The following is a 16,588-nucleotide window of genomic DNA, read 5'->3' on the forward strand; positions in this document are numbered from 1 at the left end:
GATACCGAACGCAACAAGTCCAATTTTAAAATAACTCGGGGTGCGCCCACACAGCAAAGAAAAACCCAGGGCTGGCCGGTGCCAGTCGACTCAGGCTTGGGCCTCTGAGGTGCTGCAACAATCCACATGATCACACTTCTCCCTTTTGCAGAAGGAGAAATGGAAACAGGGGGCAAGTGCCTCGCCCATGGTCCAAGAGCGGAACGGTCTCAGCTGGGAACAGAACAAAACTGACCTCCAGTCCATTGCCAGGACCTCCAGTCCTCAATGATGCTGCCCTCAGTGGCCCCTTTGGCTTACAAAGGACTGTGATGGTCAGGTACTTTTTTTTTAAAATGCTACAAGCCATCATCAAATTTCCAGTTCAAGCCCTTGCTAAATAACTGGGACATCTCGCCTGCAGTAGGAAAGATTTAACAAACAATTTAAATAGACCCAATTCCTAGCTGATGTGCATCTAAAATGTATTCCCACAGTCGAGTGCATGACAGGAGTCTCAAGGGCTGGGATGGGCACCATAGCAAAACAGCAAGCAACATTCACAAGAAGGGGGGAAATGGCCAGAGGAATTATGATGAACACACAAAAGAGTCGCTGTCCATAGGAGCAGAAGGTAAGCAACCTGTGAGAAAAAGCAGCACCAGAAGGGAAAGAGATCTGGGCTGTCATCTCTGGTAGCAGATGGCTTGTTTATCGGTTCATTTCACATGCAGAGACTGAAGTCAAATGAATCAAAGAGGTGAGCAGAGTTGCCCCAGGGGAATTGGAGTGTCACTGTAGTGATGGATTCGTGGAATATTCCCATCTACAGGCACAGGAGACAGCGGGTTTAATGGCCTACGCTCCACAAATGTGAGATGAGATGTTACATAGAAAGCTACATGTCTTCCCCACCCCCACCCCTTCCTAACAAGAGCATTCCTGACACAACAGCAATTTTACCATTAGCGGATTGCTGCTAATCAGACTGATCGGCAGCAAGAAGCAACTACAGAAATCGTGGAGTGTTTCCTGCCAAAGAGCTCTCAAAACGGCCTGGCAATGAAGTACATCTCCATTTCGAACATCCAGCATCAGAAACTGAAATCACCAGCCAAATGCAGGCAGGCTCGGGGTTAACAGGTCTGCTAGGCCACTTCAATTAAGGTCATCAGTAGGCAATGCCAACACTAAAGACAGGATAAATACAAAGGACCGCGAACATGGGAAGCGCATCGGTTGCAACCGATGAAGTGAGTTGTAGCTCACGAAAGCTTACGCTCAAATAAACTCGATAGTCTCTAAGGTGCCACAAGTCCTCCTTTTCTTTATGGGAAGCACGGTTCACAAGGAATTGCAGAGCTTTCGACAGCTGCTGATGTGAGAGTGCGCATCACACCCACCCTTGAATCTCCACTGATTATTGCACATTGCAGAGTCCAGTACAAAGTTCACCTTCAAGATGCTGCATAGACTCATGCCGACCTTTCCCTCCCTCCTCTATATCCCTCTTGATCTTGCATCTATCTTTGCTTCAACGTACATCCGTATTACCCGACCCTCTGGCCTGCTTGATAATACTCCTTTTAATTGCACATCGTGTGTACAGAGCAAGCACAGGGGGACTTGGAAAATTTTCTAGGCTATTATCCACTATGAATTTTCTATCAGTAAAGTCTCTGACAAATCCAGCAGGTTGCCTTTCTAACTTACAGGTGCCAGGTTAATCAGACCAGTACTCCATCTAAGTCCCACACCCATCCTCAGCCACAAGGATATGGTACTGGCCACGGAGAAAGGTGCATGCTGTCCCATAGCGGACAATTCTGGAATAGCCTGCCAGTTTTTTCCTACTTCATGTCGCAGAGTGGTTGGCTTGTGCCCCTGAAAGATCCCTGGCCCCAATTCTGTGAAAACAGGGGGTTGGACTAGCTGACCTCCTGAGGTCCCTTCCAACCCTGATATTCTAGGATTCTAAGGCTTCACCAGACTTTTAACATTTCACGCTTGGTACATGCAGAACTATTCAGGCCTCCTCTGATGTAAGTGAAAGTGTTCTTTAAAAGCTGGTGCTATTTAGAATAGCTTTTAGCCACGTGGCCGGGGCCAGGCTACCAACATTTCTGTTTTACTGGATTACCAAGGACTATCCGCTGAATTTGAACGAAATGAGGATGGTTTCTTTAAAAAAATACTCATTTTTCCCAGGGCTTGCTGCTTCTGACCATGAAAGGGACCAGAACCTGCAGGGGAAACCAGACGCACAACTCTGAGAACTATTACTCTAAACCAGGGGTTCTCAAACTAGGGGTCGGGACCCCTCAGGGGGTTGGCGAGGTTATTACATGAGGGGTCCCGAGCGGTCAGCCTCCGCCCCAAACCCCGCTTTGCCTCCAGCATTTATAATGGGGTTATATATATATTAAAAAAGTGTTTTTAATTTATTGTGGGGGGGTCACACTCAGAGGCTTGCTATGTGAAAGGGGTCACCAGCACAAAAGTTTGAGAACCACTGCTCTAAACCGTTGTTAGATATAGCTTGGGATCTGGATTTTTACCTTAGGCTTTTCAAGGTCGGATCCAACCCATTGCCTTCCAGGAATACTGGACCACATCCTAAAATGACATCCTTTTAAAAACGTATCCCTTTTAAATAGGATGCGAATGCTACACTTGAGCAGAAAAGGAACGCAACTCTAGGATATAAGCAATACAATTTTAATTCTGACCCGTCGCCTACAACCCCTTGTCTTTCCACTGTTCTCATGGCATTGTTAAATATCACATTTGTGTGACATTGCTAGGGAAAAAAATGACACAAAGATACGGAACATTATGGTGCAATAGTACAAACGATAAATTATATTTATACAGTAAATAATGTCAATAGTCAGCACAAATTCAAAAAAGCAGCCTGCTCCCAGTATTATGAAACCAGTTTGGTAAATATTTCAATTGTAACACTTGTAAAGGAAGCGAGTTTTGTGAGATTCTGCTGTGAAAAATAAACTGTATATTTCTCCACAATTTGTGCAATATTAATACATACAGTACACATTAGAAACGGCAACAGTAAAGGGAAGATTGATAACAAAAGCGGTCTTAGCTATGGGACTTCAAAGAGACTGTAAACAGCACAACCCACTATGGTCTCCCTTCCCGGTCCCCTCAAGACATTTTAGTTTTTACATAGTATAAAACTGAATAAATAACTGAGCTTATTTTTGGGCTTAAAATTATACCAAGATGCTTTTACAAAATAATTAACACTATTTATCTTTGGTCAATTTGACCAGTAAGGCTATTCTGGGATACTAACAGTTTAAATCAAAAGCACCGTATTATCGGGGGGGGGGGGGGGAGGAGGAGGAAGGGGTGTCTGGAGAAATGAGAGTGTGAATGAGATCAGGTACACATGATGTGCTCCATCAAAAAAAGAAAGAAAGAAAGAAAATCAGTTTAACCACTATTCAGAATGTGACCATGAAATGGATTTAACATTCTGGACACAACCGATGCTTTGATTGGCTAGGGCAAAAACAACCTTTCATCGCTGTTTATAGCCACCGGTATGCATGAGATCTTTGCAGACGCAGGTATGCCTACTATCGAAGAAACAAAAAGATTTACCAAACCACCTGCGTGGTCTCATTTTTATTTGATTTCGTATCCCAACACACACTTCAGGCTGGGGATCTTAAGGTCGTTAACTTCCTTGGCTGAGGGCTCTGCAGCACCATGAGACGTGCTTATCACTGCTCAGATGGTGTGCCTGGCCACGGTGTATTGTGCAATGTATGTCAAAAGTCGTATCGCTCCTACAAAAGCGGGCTGGTAAAAGCTACAATTTGCCACTCGGCAGCTTTATTCAACCAGGGCATGTAAGTTCCCTACCAGGTCCATAGTAGATTTTTATCACTCCAGGAGGGTAGCTCATTACTCTGAGCTGCAGATGATTTTAAAAGAATTACAAATATGACCAGGTCCATCCTGCCTCCAAACGAAGCTATCTAAAGTCTTTCAGAGGTTGCAGTCAGAACCTGTTGACTGAATGGATGCTGCCCTCATCTACACTTGGCACATACAAGCAACTGACTGACCGAAAGCCTGGGAAAATATCAAATGAACTAACTCCATAGCTGAGAAAATTAAACTGAAAACAACATGGAGTAAATCTTGCCTAGACCAATTGGAAATTTTTTTTTTTTCCATTTGCTTATATCACAACCCATAAGAGTTCCTACTGCTAGCAAGAATTATGCCCTTCCCGGCCTATGCTGATTAATAACGTCCAAAAAGTCTTTTTCCTTATTTTGAAAGACAACACGGACGATTTGTTTTTGAAGACTTTCTGGGAGTGGACAGTCATTTTTCCTCCTACATAAAATATGAGCAGGTTAATATTCTGAAACCTACTTGTAAACCCAATAGCAACAAGAGGATAGAACAATCTGCATAGAAATACCCATGCATTCAGCTTTCCATACACTGAGATCTACTCCAACCTACACATCTAAAATGTGTGACTGTACGCTGGTTACGATGGTTTTTGAGCCAGTTTTACTCTGGCAAAAGTATACAAATCCAGTTCCTTTCACACCAGTCAGTCCTTCCTTTATATGGCACACTAATATGGGCTATTACAATCCACATAGTATAATTACACCAAAAAGTGGAGTTCTGCCATTAATTTGTTTCAGCTTTTTTGTAATCCAGGGAAAGGCCACCAAAAAGTACATCAGTTCATAGGCAGAGATGCCCCAATTGAAGTTACAAGCTCTAGGACATTCCCCTAAATGTGCCCGGTGTATGTTTGCATACCATGTGAAAAGAGAGCTTTTAAAATGTTGCCATCTTAGAGAAGGCCAGGTTTATGCCAGTAACACTGACTGAAACCTGCGCACCGTTTAGTGCTGATGAATCCAAGACATGCGAGTTAAAACTCTATCGTTCAAAGTTAACAGTTGTCAATGGAACCAGCCATTGGCATGGAGTGCACCGTTAGTTAAAAACATCAGCTGGTCAGATTCATGAGTCACTTTCATAGACTTAGAATTTTTAAAATGTCAAGAAGTCACGATTACAACAGGGAAAACAGCCTCATGATTTTCTTAAAGAGGCTAGAAGTTTGTCCATTTTGGTAATCGTGAGAAAATGGGGAGTGAATTAAAGGAAAGGCAGCATTAGTGTTTTCTAAACGTAGTCTTAAGTAATATGTTCAAATTCATTTCCTCTAAAAAGTAATTAGTCATGAGAATTTGTTTTAAATGTCATTATAAAGTCTTAATTCAAAAATAAAATATTTTAGTGTTAATCTTCCCTTTTACATTTTTTTTTACAGAAACAAAGAGCTAAAACCATAAATAAAAGGAGGGCATTAACCCATAAAAATGACATTGGCCAATATCTTAATTTTTCAGCCTGACCTGATAAAAGTCTATCAAACCTAGACAGTTAAATAAGAACCACATTATAAAAATTAGAAAAAAAAGACTATTCGGTTATTCTGCAGACTCAAATATGAAACTGTACTAAAAACAAAATATGTGCAAAAGTATACAAGAGTAACTGCATATAGCAAGGTTAAGCCTGAATTAGTTTTAAAGCTTGCCCCAACGAAACTGAATTCAAAGTTGTCCCGATGTATTTTTTTTTCTTTCATCTCACATTGTAAGTCAAATAAAAATAAAATACACACAATCACTTCCAAACGAAGTCACTACTGGACAAGCACAGAGCAGAACACTCATTTAGCACGAGTGCAGCATGCCACTCACGGGAAGTTCCTTTATAGTCCTTAGATAGTAGTGTACAATTCAACACTGCATACAACAGCACACGTTATACTTGACAACTTGAGAATTTTCTTCAGCTTTTTTTTTTTTTTTCCTTTCGAGACAAGCTTGCTTTCTCAGTCAAACTGTTGATAAGAAAGCGGTGAGATTTTGTGTTGCAATGTTTAATGCGTAAAACCAGACTTCTGGGCCCTCTTCTAAGAATAAGGACTATGGGTGAACCAACAGTCTAGAACTGTATATAGTTATGTGCAAAAACATTCACTAGCACTCCGAGTCTCAGGTCTATCATATGAACATGGGAAATGATAGATGTAGGTAATAGTAATTTTAGGATCCAGCACATTATCTGACATCTACAAAATAGCAAATGGAGTTTAAAATGGCAGGTTCTCCCTAGAAAGTGTATTGAAATGGTTAAAGTAACAAAATGGGCATAATCTAACTTTGGTGAAAAGTCTGAACATTTCATGTAATGCTCAACAAGCCAAAGTAAGGTACCGTCTGTAGCAAAGACTAGATTTAGATTAACTGGTAAGTATAGACAACTCTTCAAAGTTCGTAACTGTAAACTGCAAATCTACTTCCAAGTCGCTTACACGCCATTCAGTCCAAGCAGATCCTGTTCGTTTTTCCCCAAAGACTTCAGCTTGGAAACATTATGAAAAGAAAGTTTCTTCGATTGGGTTTTTATAGGAGGAAAGGGTTAGTTGTATTTGTGGGCTGGGATGCCGATGGAGGGATTCCCGTACTATGAAGAGGCTGGGTCATTGATCCTGCAATGCTCATGTTCATCCCCTGGCCCATTCGAGTGATAGATGCCATGGTGCCCATAGCTGGTAACGGCGCCATTCCCACAGCCACCGGTGCCATGGAAGACAGAGGTATTGGCTCCATGCTCATTGCTGGCACAGCATTAAAAGAAGGACTCGTGCCCATCACGGGACTTGCTCTCATCTGATTTAGTGTGAGGGGCTGGGGCTGATTCACTTGGAAGGGGTTGATTGGAGTTGGTGCTGTAACTGTCCCTAGTTTGAAGAGAGAGAAAAAAAGAATGCAGCTTCAGAAAGGTCAAGGTTTTGCAGGCATGCCATGTATATTTACAGATAATACTGCCCTTCCCCTCCCCTCGGAAAAAAAAAACAACCACCCCGAAAGAACAAACACTTCTAATGCAAATCTCTTTTACAATACCATTGACATATACTGGGCCACATGTCTCTCTCAGTGGCACAAATTCCATTTACTTCAGTGGACATATAATTATAATTTGCCCCACTATATCTTTAAGAATGCCAGCAGAATACCACAACACCGATGGGTAGTCTTCTGTAAGATGAGCTGTACAAACAGATTCTGAATTCATCAATCAGGAGTGTGCCTGAACATGACATTCTGATGATATATTGCAACAGATAATTACAGGTTATTTTTATTGGTTTATTGCACTGTACATTTGTACATAGGCTACTGTACATTTGTTCTCCCTCCCTCTCCTCCCAAGATTTCAGCCATTTCACTCAGTTTAGAAGCTGTTCAGGTATTTGGCTCTGAGATTTGTCAGGAATTCATAATGTAAACAAGCAGTTTCCGAATTACAGAAAAGCTGGAAAAAGCAAAGAACTTTCCCAGCATTTGAAGTCTTTGAACCACTGCCAAGACTATACATTCTTTATGCCATAGATGTTTAGACTTATTTGGATGGCCCAGTGAACCTGTGTAAACTTTTTCTAGCAACTGCTACTGACAGATATGACAGCTGAATAGTGCTAAGCTGCTCAGAACCATTGTTCATGATTCTGTTTTCCCCAATATTTTAAGGAATTTCATAAACAAATATTTTTTTAAAAATATTGAAGACAAATTACCAGCATTTTAAATAATCTTAACGCACAGCAGGTTACCACGTACAGAAGTTTCAGTGCACATAAAGATACTAAAGTAAGCGTTTTCTTCTATTTGTTTACCGTGGCAACACCACATAGTCTTTACCATAAAGAGTCATAAATGCTACTACAGTACAGGCCTTTTTGCAGGAGAACTACGATAGCAGATTAGCTTCCAAGGGTTTCTTTTTGATCAGATGAGGGGACGACCTATTTATGGCATCGCCACATCCTACTGAAATGTGGACCGGAGTGAGCACAACCAGGCTTCGTCTCCCCTTAACACAGTTTGTTTGCACTCTGTTACTGCTGGCAGCATTAATGAAAACAGTTATTTCCCATGTCGTCAATAAAATTGCCTGAAGAACAGTGCCAGGGCTGGGGGGGAAGACTGAAGACAAAAACAGATTTTGTAGAGAGAGGCTAATGGTGAAATCTTCAGAAGAGCTTACCGTCAGCTCTACACTTCAAATACTGCCGCTACACCAGAAGCTCGGGAATGAAGGCTGTCCATAACTCAGAAACGGTTGTAACGCTGAACAAAACACAGCTCCAGCAGGTCACACTTCGGGCCAGGTTCCAGGGGCAGCTAGGCAGCTTCCCTGCAGGCAACTTCTTGCAGGGCAAGTTTGTCCTCCTCCCGAGTGGGGTGGGGATGGGCTGAAGGTGAAAACAGCATGTCCCCCTCCCGGGGGGGGGGGGGGGGGGATCATGCAAAAACAGCCTCCCAACCTCCCCCCAGCCAGGGGAGGGGGTGTGAAAACAGTACCCAAAACTTACAGGAAAGCAGTGAAGACCCCAGTGCTGCTCTGGCTCCCTTGGGCTGGCAGCGGGGACTCTCAGTTTTGCCTGCAAATCTCAGCATCTTCAACTCCTAGCTGTAAGTGGGTGCCCCGTGCGTGCGGTTCGGGGTAGGGGTGGGGACAGGCAGCTCAGATGTGCCTACCTTTAAAATACAACACAGGCAAGTACAATATTTGCTTTTGTGTGTGTGTCTCCGCTGCTGCCTGATTGGTTACGGCCGGTTTCACATGGTGTCTGGTTGACTGGTCAGTCTGGAACTGTGGCGTTCGTATCTTTGAGGTTCTACTGTACGCCAAGAGGAGAGCTTCTCTCATTGGCATGGTTAATCCACCTCCACGAAGGCGGTACCTCTGTCGATGCGAGATGCCCTCCCATTGACGTAGCGCTGTCTACACCAGGGGTTAAGTCAGTCTAAATGCTTTGCTCAGAGGTGTGGATTTTTTACATCCCTGAGAGACGCAGTTATACCGACGTAAGTCTATAGTGTAGACCTGGGCTGAAGCAATCCAAGTTTCTAAGTCCCATTTTCAAAAGCGTGTTGGGCAATTTGGAACCAAACAGCTTGTGATTTTGGAAATGCACTAATGTGTTGTGCATTAATTGGCCTGTGTAAACCCTGCTGGTGTGCACTCAGAGCTCCCTAGCGGGCTTTAACATAGTCTGTGCAATATATTTTGATATTTTAATGCAGTTCAGAATTGAGAGGGCCACAGGCATATTCTGCGCGAAAGAGTCCAGGCTTTCAGTGGGGTTTTTTGTTTGGTTTTGTTTTTCTTTTGTTAGGTGGGGGGTGATGAGCAGCATGCAGATTATACCAACAATCAATGCTCCAGTACTGTGGACTATATTTCAAAATGATTTCATAACCCACTAATTTTTTTTATTTTTGTTTTTAAAAGAACACTGACTATAATCAGCCAGGACTGGCCCAGAACAATATTGAGTATGCCTTGCTGGAACAAGCTGGGTGGAGTTCTACACCAGTAGAAATGGCAGAGAAAGAAGCATGTTCTCTAGAAGTTAATATCTAAACACAACTTGAATTGATGCTCACTTCGTCTTCGCCTTTAGGATCCAGGGTCGTATCACGAGTAATATCTAATGTCTCCTACAAAGGGTGCCACCTTCACCTCGCAGGGGATGGAGTGTATTTAGTATGCCTTCATCTCTATTTACTATAGCTCTTCCATGTTTTAATATAGCAGCTTTTAATACTTTTGATTGAATATATTATTTTTAGCATTTATGTTCACGTTTGAGAGGAACAATGCACACATGGCTAGCCAATGCCTGCTCAACATGTGCAACTCCCACTGAAGTGGATAGTTTCTCTCAGGATCCAGCCCAACAGGACTAGACTAAGTATAGGAAGCAATTATTAAGGCTTAGGATGATACAAACAATAAAGGAGGACACTAGAATTTATTATTTGTGTAACAGGAGTGCCTAGGCACGAGCCGAGATAGGGGCCCCACTGGACTGGGCAGCATACAAACTCAGAGTACAAAATTCCCAGCCTCAAAGAGCTTCTGATATAAACAAACACGATGTTTGAGGGGAAACAGGCAAAAAAAAAATCATGGAACTACCATGCCATTTGTTGCCATCACATTATTCACTATGCTTGTGTGTTCTACCACTTCCCTGTCCTATGCCTGTCTTGTCTATTTAAACAATATGGACCCATTGTTTCTTTGTATTCCCCCATTTGTTGTCTGTTGTATTATATACCTGGATTGTAAACTCTTAGGAGCAGGGACTGTCTTTTTGTTCCGTTTTTGTATAAACACCTAGCACAATGGGGTCCTAGTTCATGAATGGGGCTCGTAGGTGCTACAGTAATACAAACAGTAAATAATCATGAGAGTTGAAGTCACTGCCCCTGCCCCCAAGATAACACAGCAGAGCCAGGAATAGAACCCAAGTCCTTCCATGTATCAATCCATGACCTTTCCACAAGACCATGCTGCCTCTCCCTCCTAATTGCAACAGAGCAAGTCCTGCTGGAAAAAGTAGTCTAGCATGGCAAGCAAAACAGGAAGTACAAGACTTAGATTGAGCTATGTGCACCAGAGGTGAGCAGGGTTTCTTCTACAAGAACAAATTTGGAAGACAAGATTAAACAAAGTTATATATTGGAAAGGGATGTACTGAGCCGTACCTGGAGCTAAGAATGGATTCAATGATGGAACAGGTTGTGGTGGCTTAGACACCAATGAATCCAGATTCACCAAAGCTGCATTGGGCCCCAAGAAAGATTCGGGGGTTTTCCGAGCTGCACTTTGTTTGCTTGATGTCATGTTCGTGGGCTGAGAATCAAAGAGATCAGGACTTGTTGTACCACTATGCTGGGATGACAAAGTGGAACCCGACTCAGCTGTAACAAAAAGTCAAGAACAATCTGTTAGGTTCACAATGTTAAATGCTACAATTTACTAAAACCAGTGATCTGGCTGTTCACAATGTATTATAATCATGCAAGACAAAAAAAAGGCTGATGAAGGAAGCAAGTGATTTCATTCTATTACTAAAAATATACTCTTGAATCTGATTTTATACTATAATTTTGTTTAAATTGCCAAGTATGTTTTACACTTTTAGCAGATTGTTAAATATATTAAATCCTAAAAAGAAAAGGAGGTGAAAAGAAAAGAAAAGAAAAGAAGTGAGCTGTAGCTCACGAAAGCTTATGCTCAAATAAATTTGTTAGTCTCTAAGGTGCCACAAGTCCTCCTTTTCTTTTTGCGGATACAGACTAACACGGCTGCTACTCTGAAACCTATCATTAAATCCTAAGTATCCCACAGAAGTGTAGAACAGCAGAATTACAATTGCAGTGTAATATAAACAACGCTTCTACCCAACTGACCTTGACATCCTTCTTTAGTGTGCTGTGATATAGCCACGAATTAATAGCCTCTATGGAGAAGATATTCATAAGCATCAGAACTGTGGCCTCTGAACTATCATCTTGGTATATTTTTTCATTCAGTGTTAGCCATTTATCAGTTGACCGATTTCTTTTAAAAGGGGACCTGGACCAACGCTGAGCTACGTCACCAATCTTACAGAAGGTGCCCCTTATAAAGAGGTACAGAGTCTCAAAGCATTTACATTTTTGAAGTCTAGCAGTTTCATTTTCATTAAGTGAAATACGAACTTCCACGTAAGTGGAATTTCAGTAATTCTTCCACTATTGTTGAATACAAGCGTTTGCAAGTCTATTTGACAAACCATCTCTCAGGTTACTTTGTTTCCTTGCCTCCTTTCACGGCCTTCACCCAGTCACCATGACTCACACCGAAAACACGTGCGGAAGATACGGTTTAATTAAGCGTAAGTCATTGGGCTCAGTGCAGGGGTTACAGGATGAAACTGTATAGCCTGAGCTACACGGAGGTCAGGCTACATGGCGGTAACAACTGGCTTTTATTGCTACTTTATCTGCAACAATTGCAACAAATTCTACCTACTCCCCAGTTTGAACTTTTCCACTGTGAAAGGTGTATCTTGTTTCTGTCATAAAAAGATTAAACAGTTGGTTTAACAACCTGTTCCTAAGATTACCAACAAAACTGCCCGTTTGCCAAGCATTCATTTGATCCGTACCTGTCTTTTTGGAATTCCGAAGGTTGTCAAATTCAGAAAAGTCATCTTTCCCTGCACCATTCAAATTACTGAAAAGGCCAAACGACGTGCTTCCTGATCAGGAGAACAAACGACACCTCTCGTTAACAGATCTTTACCTGCATCATGTCCAGTACGATTAAAAGCAATTTCTAAACCACTCATTACTTGAGAAACCATTTCCCTCTGTGACCTGTCATGGCCATTAAGGTTCAGCTGGGGTGTTTCTGCTGGCATTACCCCAGAGACCAAACTCTTTAGGACTAGTAGCAGTGCATTTTCAGTATTTGGCCTTTACCTACGGTACAATCTTCCTTGATTTTTCAGGATGGAGGGCCTTCAAGGCACATGTGATTAAGTGTCTTTAGGTTGTAGTGGAGATGGTCAGTGATTTTACTGCCCAATATAGAAGGTAGCATATATATTAACTAGCTGAGCAATCAAGTGGTGCATCCAGATGCTGTGGGGACCGGCATCACAAATTCTATGTAGTACTGGAATTAGAAGCATGGATATAAGCCAGTGATAACAAGCAAAATGGAATGTAAGTGTGGCCATACTTGGGGTAAGAATTTGATTCCCAAATTCAGCTTCTTGTTTCACAGATTAGAGGGACTGGGAGGGCAACAGAAAAGATGTGCTCAGTACCTGGCGTAGATAAGGTGCTAGAGTGCTAAGCAAAAGGGAGCCTAGCTTTACTCTGCAATCAGTGAAGAAGACACATTCACTAGATGTGGAAACACCTTTAGCAAAAAGGAAGGGAAAAAAACCTATGTAAATAAAGAGTAATCATATTACCCCAAACCTAACAGGGTTGGAATTTGAAAGTCACTTTTTAAACAGCGAGCATTAAGCTTCATTACATTTTAAATCATCACAATGACACTTAGAGGCGTCTAACCAATTAGCTCACAGAGATAAAATATGAAGACAGAATGCAAGTAAACATTTTGTATTGCAAATGTTATTTATCTCCAGCAAAAAAGAGAAAGCTATAAAATATCTTTAGTCTCATGAATTTTACAGAATCATTTCTAAAACATTCCATAAAAAGCCAGACATGATCTTAGATTAGACATGATCTTGACATCATTCCACATACATATCCTTAGTTTATTATAAAATGTACAGAGATGAATGATTGCAAAGAATTCATTTACCACAGAAAGTCCTGGCACCCATCCACCCCCCGCTATTATGGTTATTGGGCGCAGTGTCACAAGGCATAAGCAAGGAGATGCAGCAGCACCTTCTACACTTCGTTACGTAAGAATTTACAGAGGGAGCTTTTCAAAGGCCCAAAGGGCAGGTAAGCACTGAATTCCCATTTGCGCTTTTGAAAAACCTCCTCCTCAGAACACTGGATGCTGGTCAAACCCTGAACTGTCAGTTTACATCTACAGAGACATCCTTCTGCACAGCAAGTCACCACACTGAAAGCTTCAGAACGACGGACATTTTCAAAGTGTTTTAATTCTCTGGTTTTTGGAAACTAAATGTTTAGCTAATTAAAGAGCAGACCAATGGCAGCAGTGCAGTCACAGGTACATGGCTGAACTGGGTGGCAGGTGTACATAAAGTAAAGACTGGAGAGGATGTGAAAGGGAGTCTGGAGGAAAGAGCCACACAAATGCAATGCTCTGACTCAAAATAATAGCACTGAAATGTCTGTCCTAAAGTCAATTATATACTCCTGAGGGTATTCTGTGCCAAAAAATTAAAAATTTCACGCACAATATTTTAAAATTCTGCATATTTCGTCAAATAAATGTGGAGGCTCCAGCATAGCATTGGAGAGCACAGGCCACTGGCTGCACAGAGGTGGGAGATCACTGTGCAGCTTCCCCCTGGGACACGGACTCAGCGGTGAAGCTATACCCAACCCTGACACAGCACAAGGATGGAGCTGGACCCAGAAACACCCCAGGGCCCTGCCCCTGTGCCAGGTGCACCAGGTGTGGGCAGGCAGGCTCAACAAGGCAGGATCCAAGTGCAGAGGGGCTTAGCTTGGGGGGATCGAGGCACGGGTTGAGAGGATTCTATGTAGGGCAATCTGGGTGTGGGCGGGTCAGTGGGTGATCCAGGTGCGGGGGGACATATGGATGAACAGGGGCTTGTTGGGGGATTCTGGGTGCAAAGGTAATGGGACTCTGCAGGGGGGTCCAGGTGAAGGTGGTTGGGGCTCGGGGGGGGGGGGCCTGAGTGGGGGGATAGAGCTCAGCGGGGGGGCTCAGTGGGGGTGTCCAGATGTGGGGGACTGGAGCTCAGTGGGGTTGGGATTCAAGGGCAGCTGACTGGGGCTCAGTAGGGTGGGGTTCTGGGTCCGGGCGGGGGGAGTGAGGCTCAGTGGGCAGGTCTGGGTATGAGGGGGTCGATGCACAGGGATTGGACAGACGGGGGAACAACTCCCTGTATAGTGACCCCTCCCCCTGCAGCTGAGGAGTGATGGGTGCAGGAAGCGTGGGGGGGGGGGGGGGGGGGAAGTTTGCAGAGCTTCCTACAGCTGCGGGAGAAATCTGACCCGGCCCCGGATGACGCGCAGGGGAAGAGGAAGTCCCATCTCCCCCAGCCCAGCCAGGACTAGCAGCTGAGCCTGGCACAGGGTAGGAGCCACCAGCCATGTCTTTCCCAGTCCCACCCCCACCCCCCAATGATTTACCTCTCTGCTGGCTGCCCTGGGCACCTGAAACATACTGCTGGGAAGGGTCACATGACCACTTTTGTGGCTTCCCTTTGCTTCCATGTCAGAAAGTCATTTTTCTGCCGGGAAACAAAGAAATCTGCGGGGGGCATAAATTCTGTGCATGTGCAGTGGTGAAGAATTCCCCCAGGAGTAATTATAGGTCTTATTTACTTTGAAATCCAGTACTACAAGTCCTTCAGTGCAACTGTTTCTTTTACCCACTACATTTAGCAATTGCCCACATCTCACCTTAAGTTAGTCAATGACTAGAGGCTGAAAAAATAACTCCCTCAGTACAAACAAACAAACTTTAAAGGCATGCACACTTACACCACAGGTTCAGTACAGCCTATTTACTGGAAAGAATGTCAAATGTAAACAGTCTCTTACCAGAAGTGGAAATAGGTTTGTTTGCAGCTGCTGGTCCCCACGGATCTACAGTAGCTTTTGTTGCTACAGAGGATGACTGAGAAGGAGCCCAAGGGTCTACATTTTTGGAGAGAGACTGAGTAGTGGATCCAGTTGGTGCTCCCCATGGATCAACAGAAGTAGCTAGCTTGGCACCTGCAACAAGAGACAGTTGAATCACAGATCAGACATAAAGTCACTTGGAAAAGATTTCCTAGACAATTAATTGTATTAAGTTATAAACACTCCCTCTGCAAAATAAGCAGTAAGAGAAACCTGTGAAAAATCAGACACTGTGTTACATCAATTTTGCCATGCTACAAGTACAGACAACTACTTTCTGTGGAAGACTCTTGAAGAATAAAAGTAAGCTCCCGCTTGAAGATTTAATTAAACGTGCAGCAATTTGCTTTCAGGGCAAACTGTCACTCACCGTGGCACGGAATTATTGTTCAGATTGAAAGTGACATATTAAATCACAGGTTACATTTAAAATAAACTCAAGGGAAAGATCATTTCTATAAGCCATTATCTAAAAGAAACCAAGGACCCAATGTAAAAACTCGAAGTGTTCAGGGAAAAACCTACTTAAAGGCTTAAAATGAGCTATTTTGAAACTCTCTCCAGTTTTCCACCATATTTTAATTTTGTAAAACAAATCCTTCAACTTTCTCTGAGCTACAATTTTTCTTCCCGGCTTGTGATCACTATTCTTGCCATAGGCCTTCTCTAAATTGTCCCCATCTGTTTCCAAATCATCTTCTCTGTTCTTTTCCCTATTTTAATGACTACTTTTGGCTGTAATTATTCATCACCATCAATACAGATCCCTTCTCTAAGGTTTTATTCATATGCAAGTTCAGGACTCCTATTTTTAATGAAAGATACCTACACAGCACGTTTGATCCACCCTATTTCAGTGCATGATGATTCAAGCCTGATTCTTCACTCCCACAGAACAAAACCCCCAAATTATTTATATCTCAGTAAAACCTAAAGGCCCCAACCAGGGGTTGAATCGAAGACAGAGTCCCTGCCCTAAAGAGCTTATGATCTGACAAGACAGACACAAACAACAAAACAGCAGTGTGTCGAAAGTAAAGTCAGATTTCTTGCTATTATCATCCTCACATAAACCCCCTTTCCCTGCCAACCTCCCTTGTGCTCAAATGCCAGTCAAACTTCTTCACAATCTTTGCTCAGCCCAAGTGTCCTCCTTCCACCCTCCTACATCGTCATACAAAAACACTCAGGCTCAAATGCAGGTCCCACTGAAGAAGCCAAACTTGGGACTTCAGTGAGGCCGGGACTTCACCCTCAAGTGAGGGCTACACTTTACAGCTCTGCTGTACCAGGAAAGCACTTCTAGTGTACATGGAGTTTATACCAGCAAACCTGCACTTTCG

At 42.9% G+C, this 16,588-nt stretch overlaps 1 protein-coding gene across 3 annotated transcripts in view; it reads right to left on the reverse strand.

Moving 5' to 3' along the window:
- Positions 1–2,711: 2,711 nt before the first annotated feature.
- The window catches only part of EPN2 (epsin 2), a 67,350-nt gene continuing 53,473 nt past the window's right edge, over positions 2,712–16,588 (reverse strand). For all 3 annotated transcript variants that reach the window (XM_074965060.1, XM_074965062.1, XM_074965061.1), the window contains exons 6-9: positions 15,165–15,338; positions 12,074–12,166; positions 10,626–10,841; positions 2,712–6,802 (exon numbers count right to left, since the gene is read on the reverse strand). In XM_074965060.1, the coding sequence (XP_074821161.1) occupies positions 6,465–6,802; positions 10,626–10,841; positions 12,074–12,166; positions 15,165–15,338 (821 nt within the window). In that variant the 3' untranslated portion in view covers positions 2,712–6,464. The remainder of the gene's footprint in view (positions 6,803–10,625; positions 10,842–12,073; positions 12,167–15,164; positions 15,339–16,588) is intronic.

This window comes from Natator depressus, chromosome 10, assembly GCF_965152275.1.
Source record: "Natator depressus isolate rNatDep1 chromosome 10, rNatDep2.hap1, whole genome shotgun sequence".
NCBI classification, from domain to species: Eukaryota; Metazoa; Chordata; order Testudines; family Cheloniidae; genus Natator; species Natator depressus.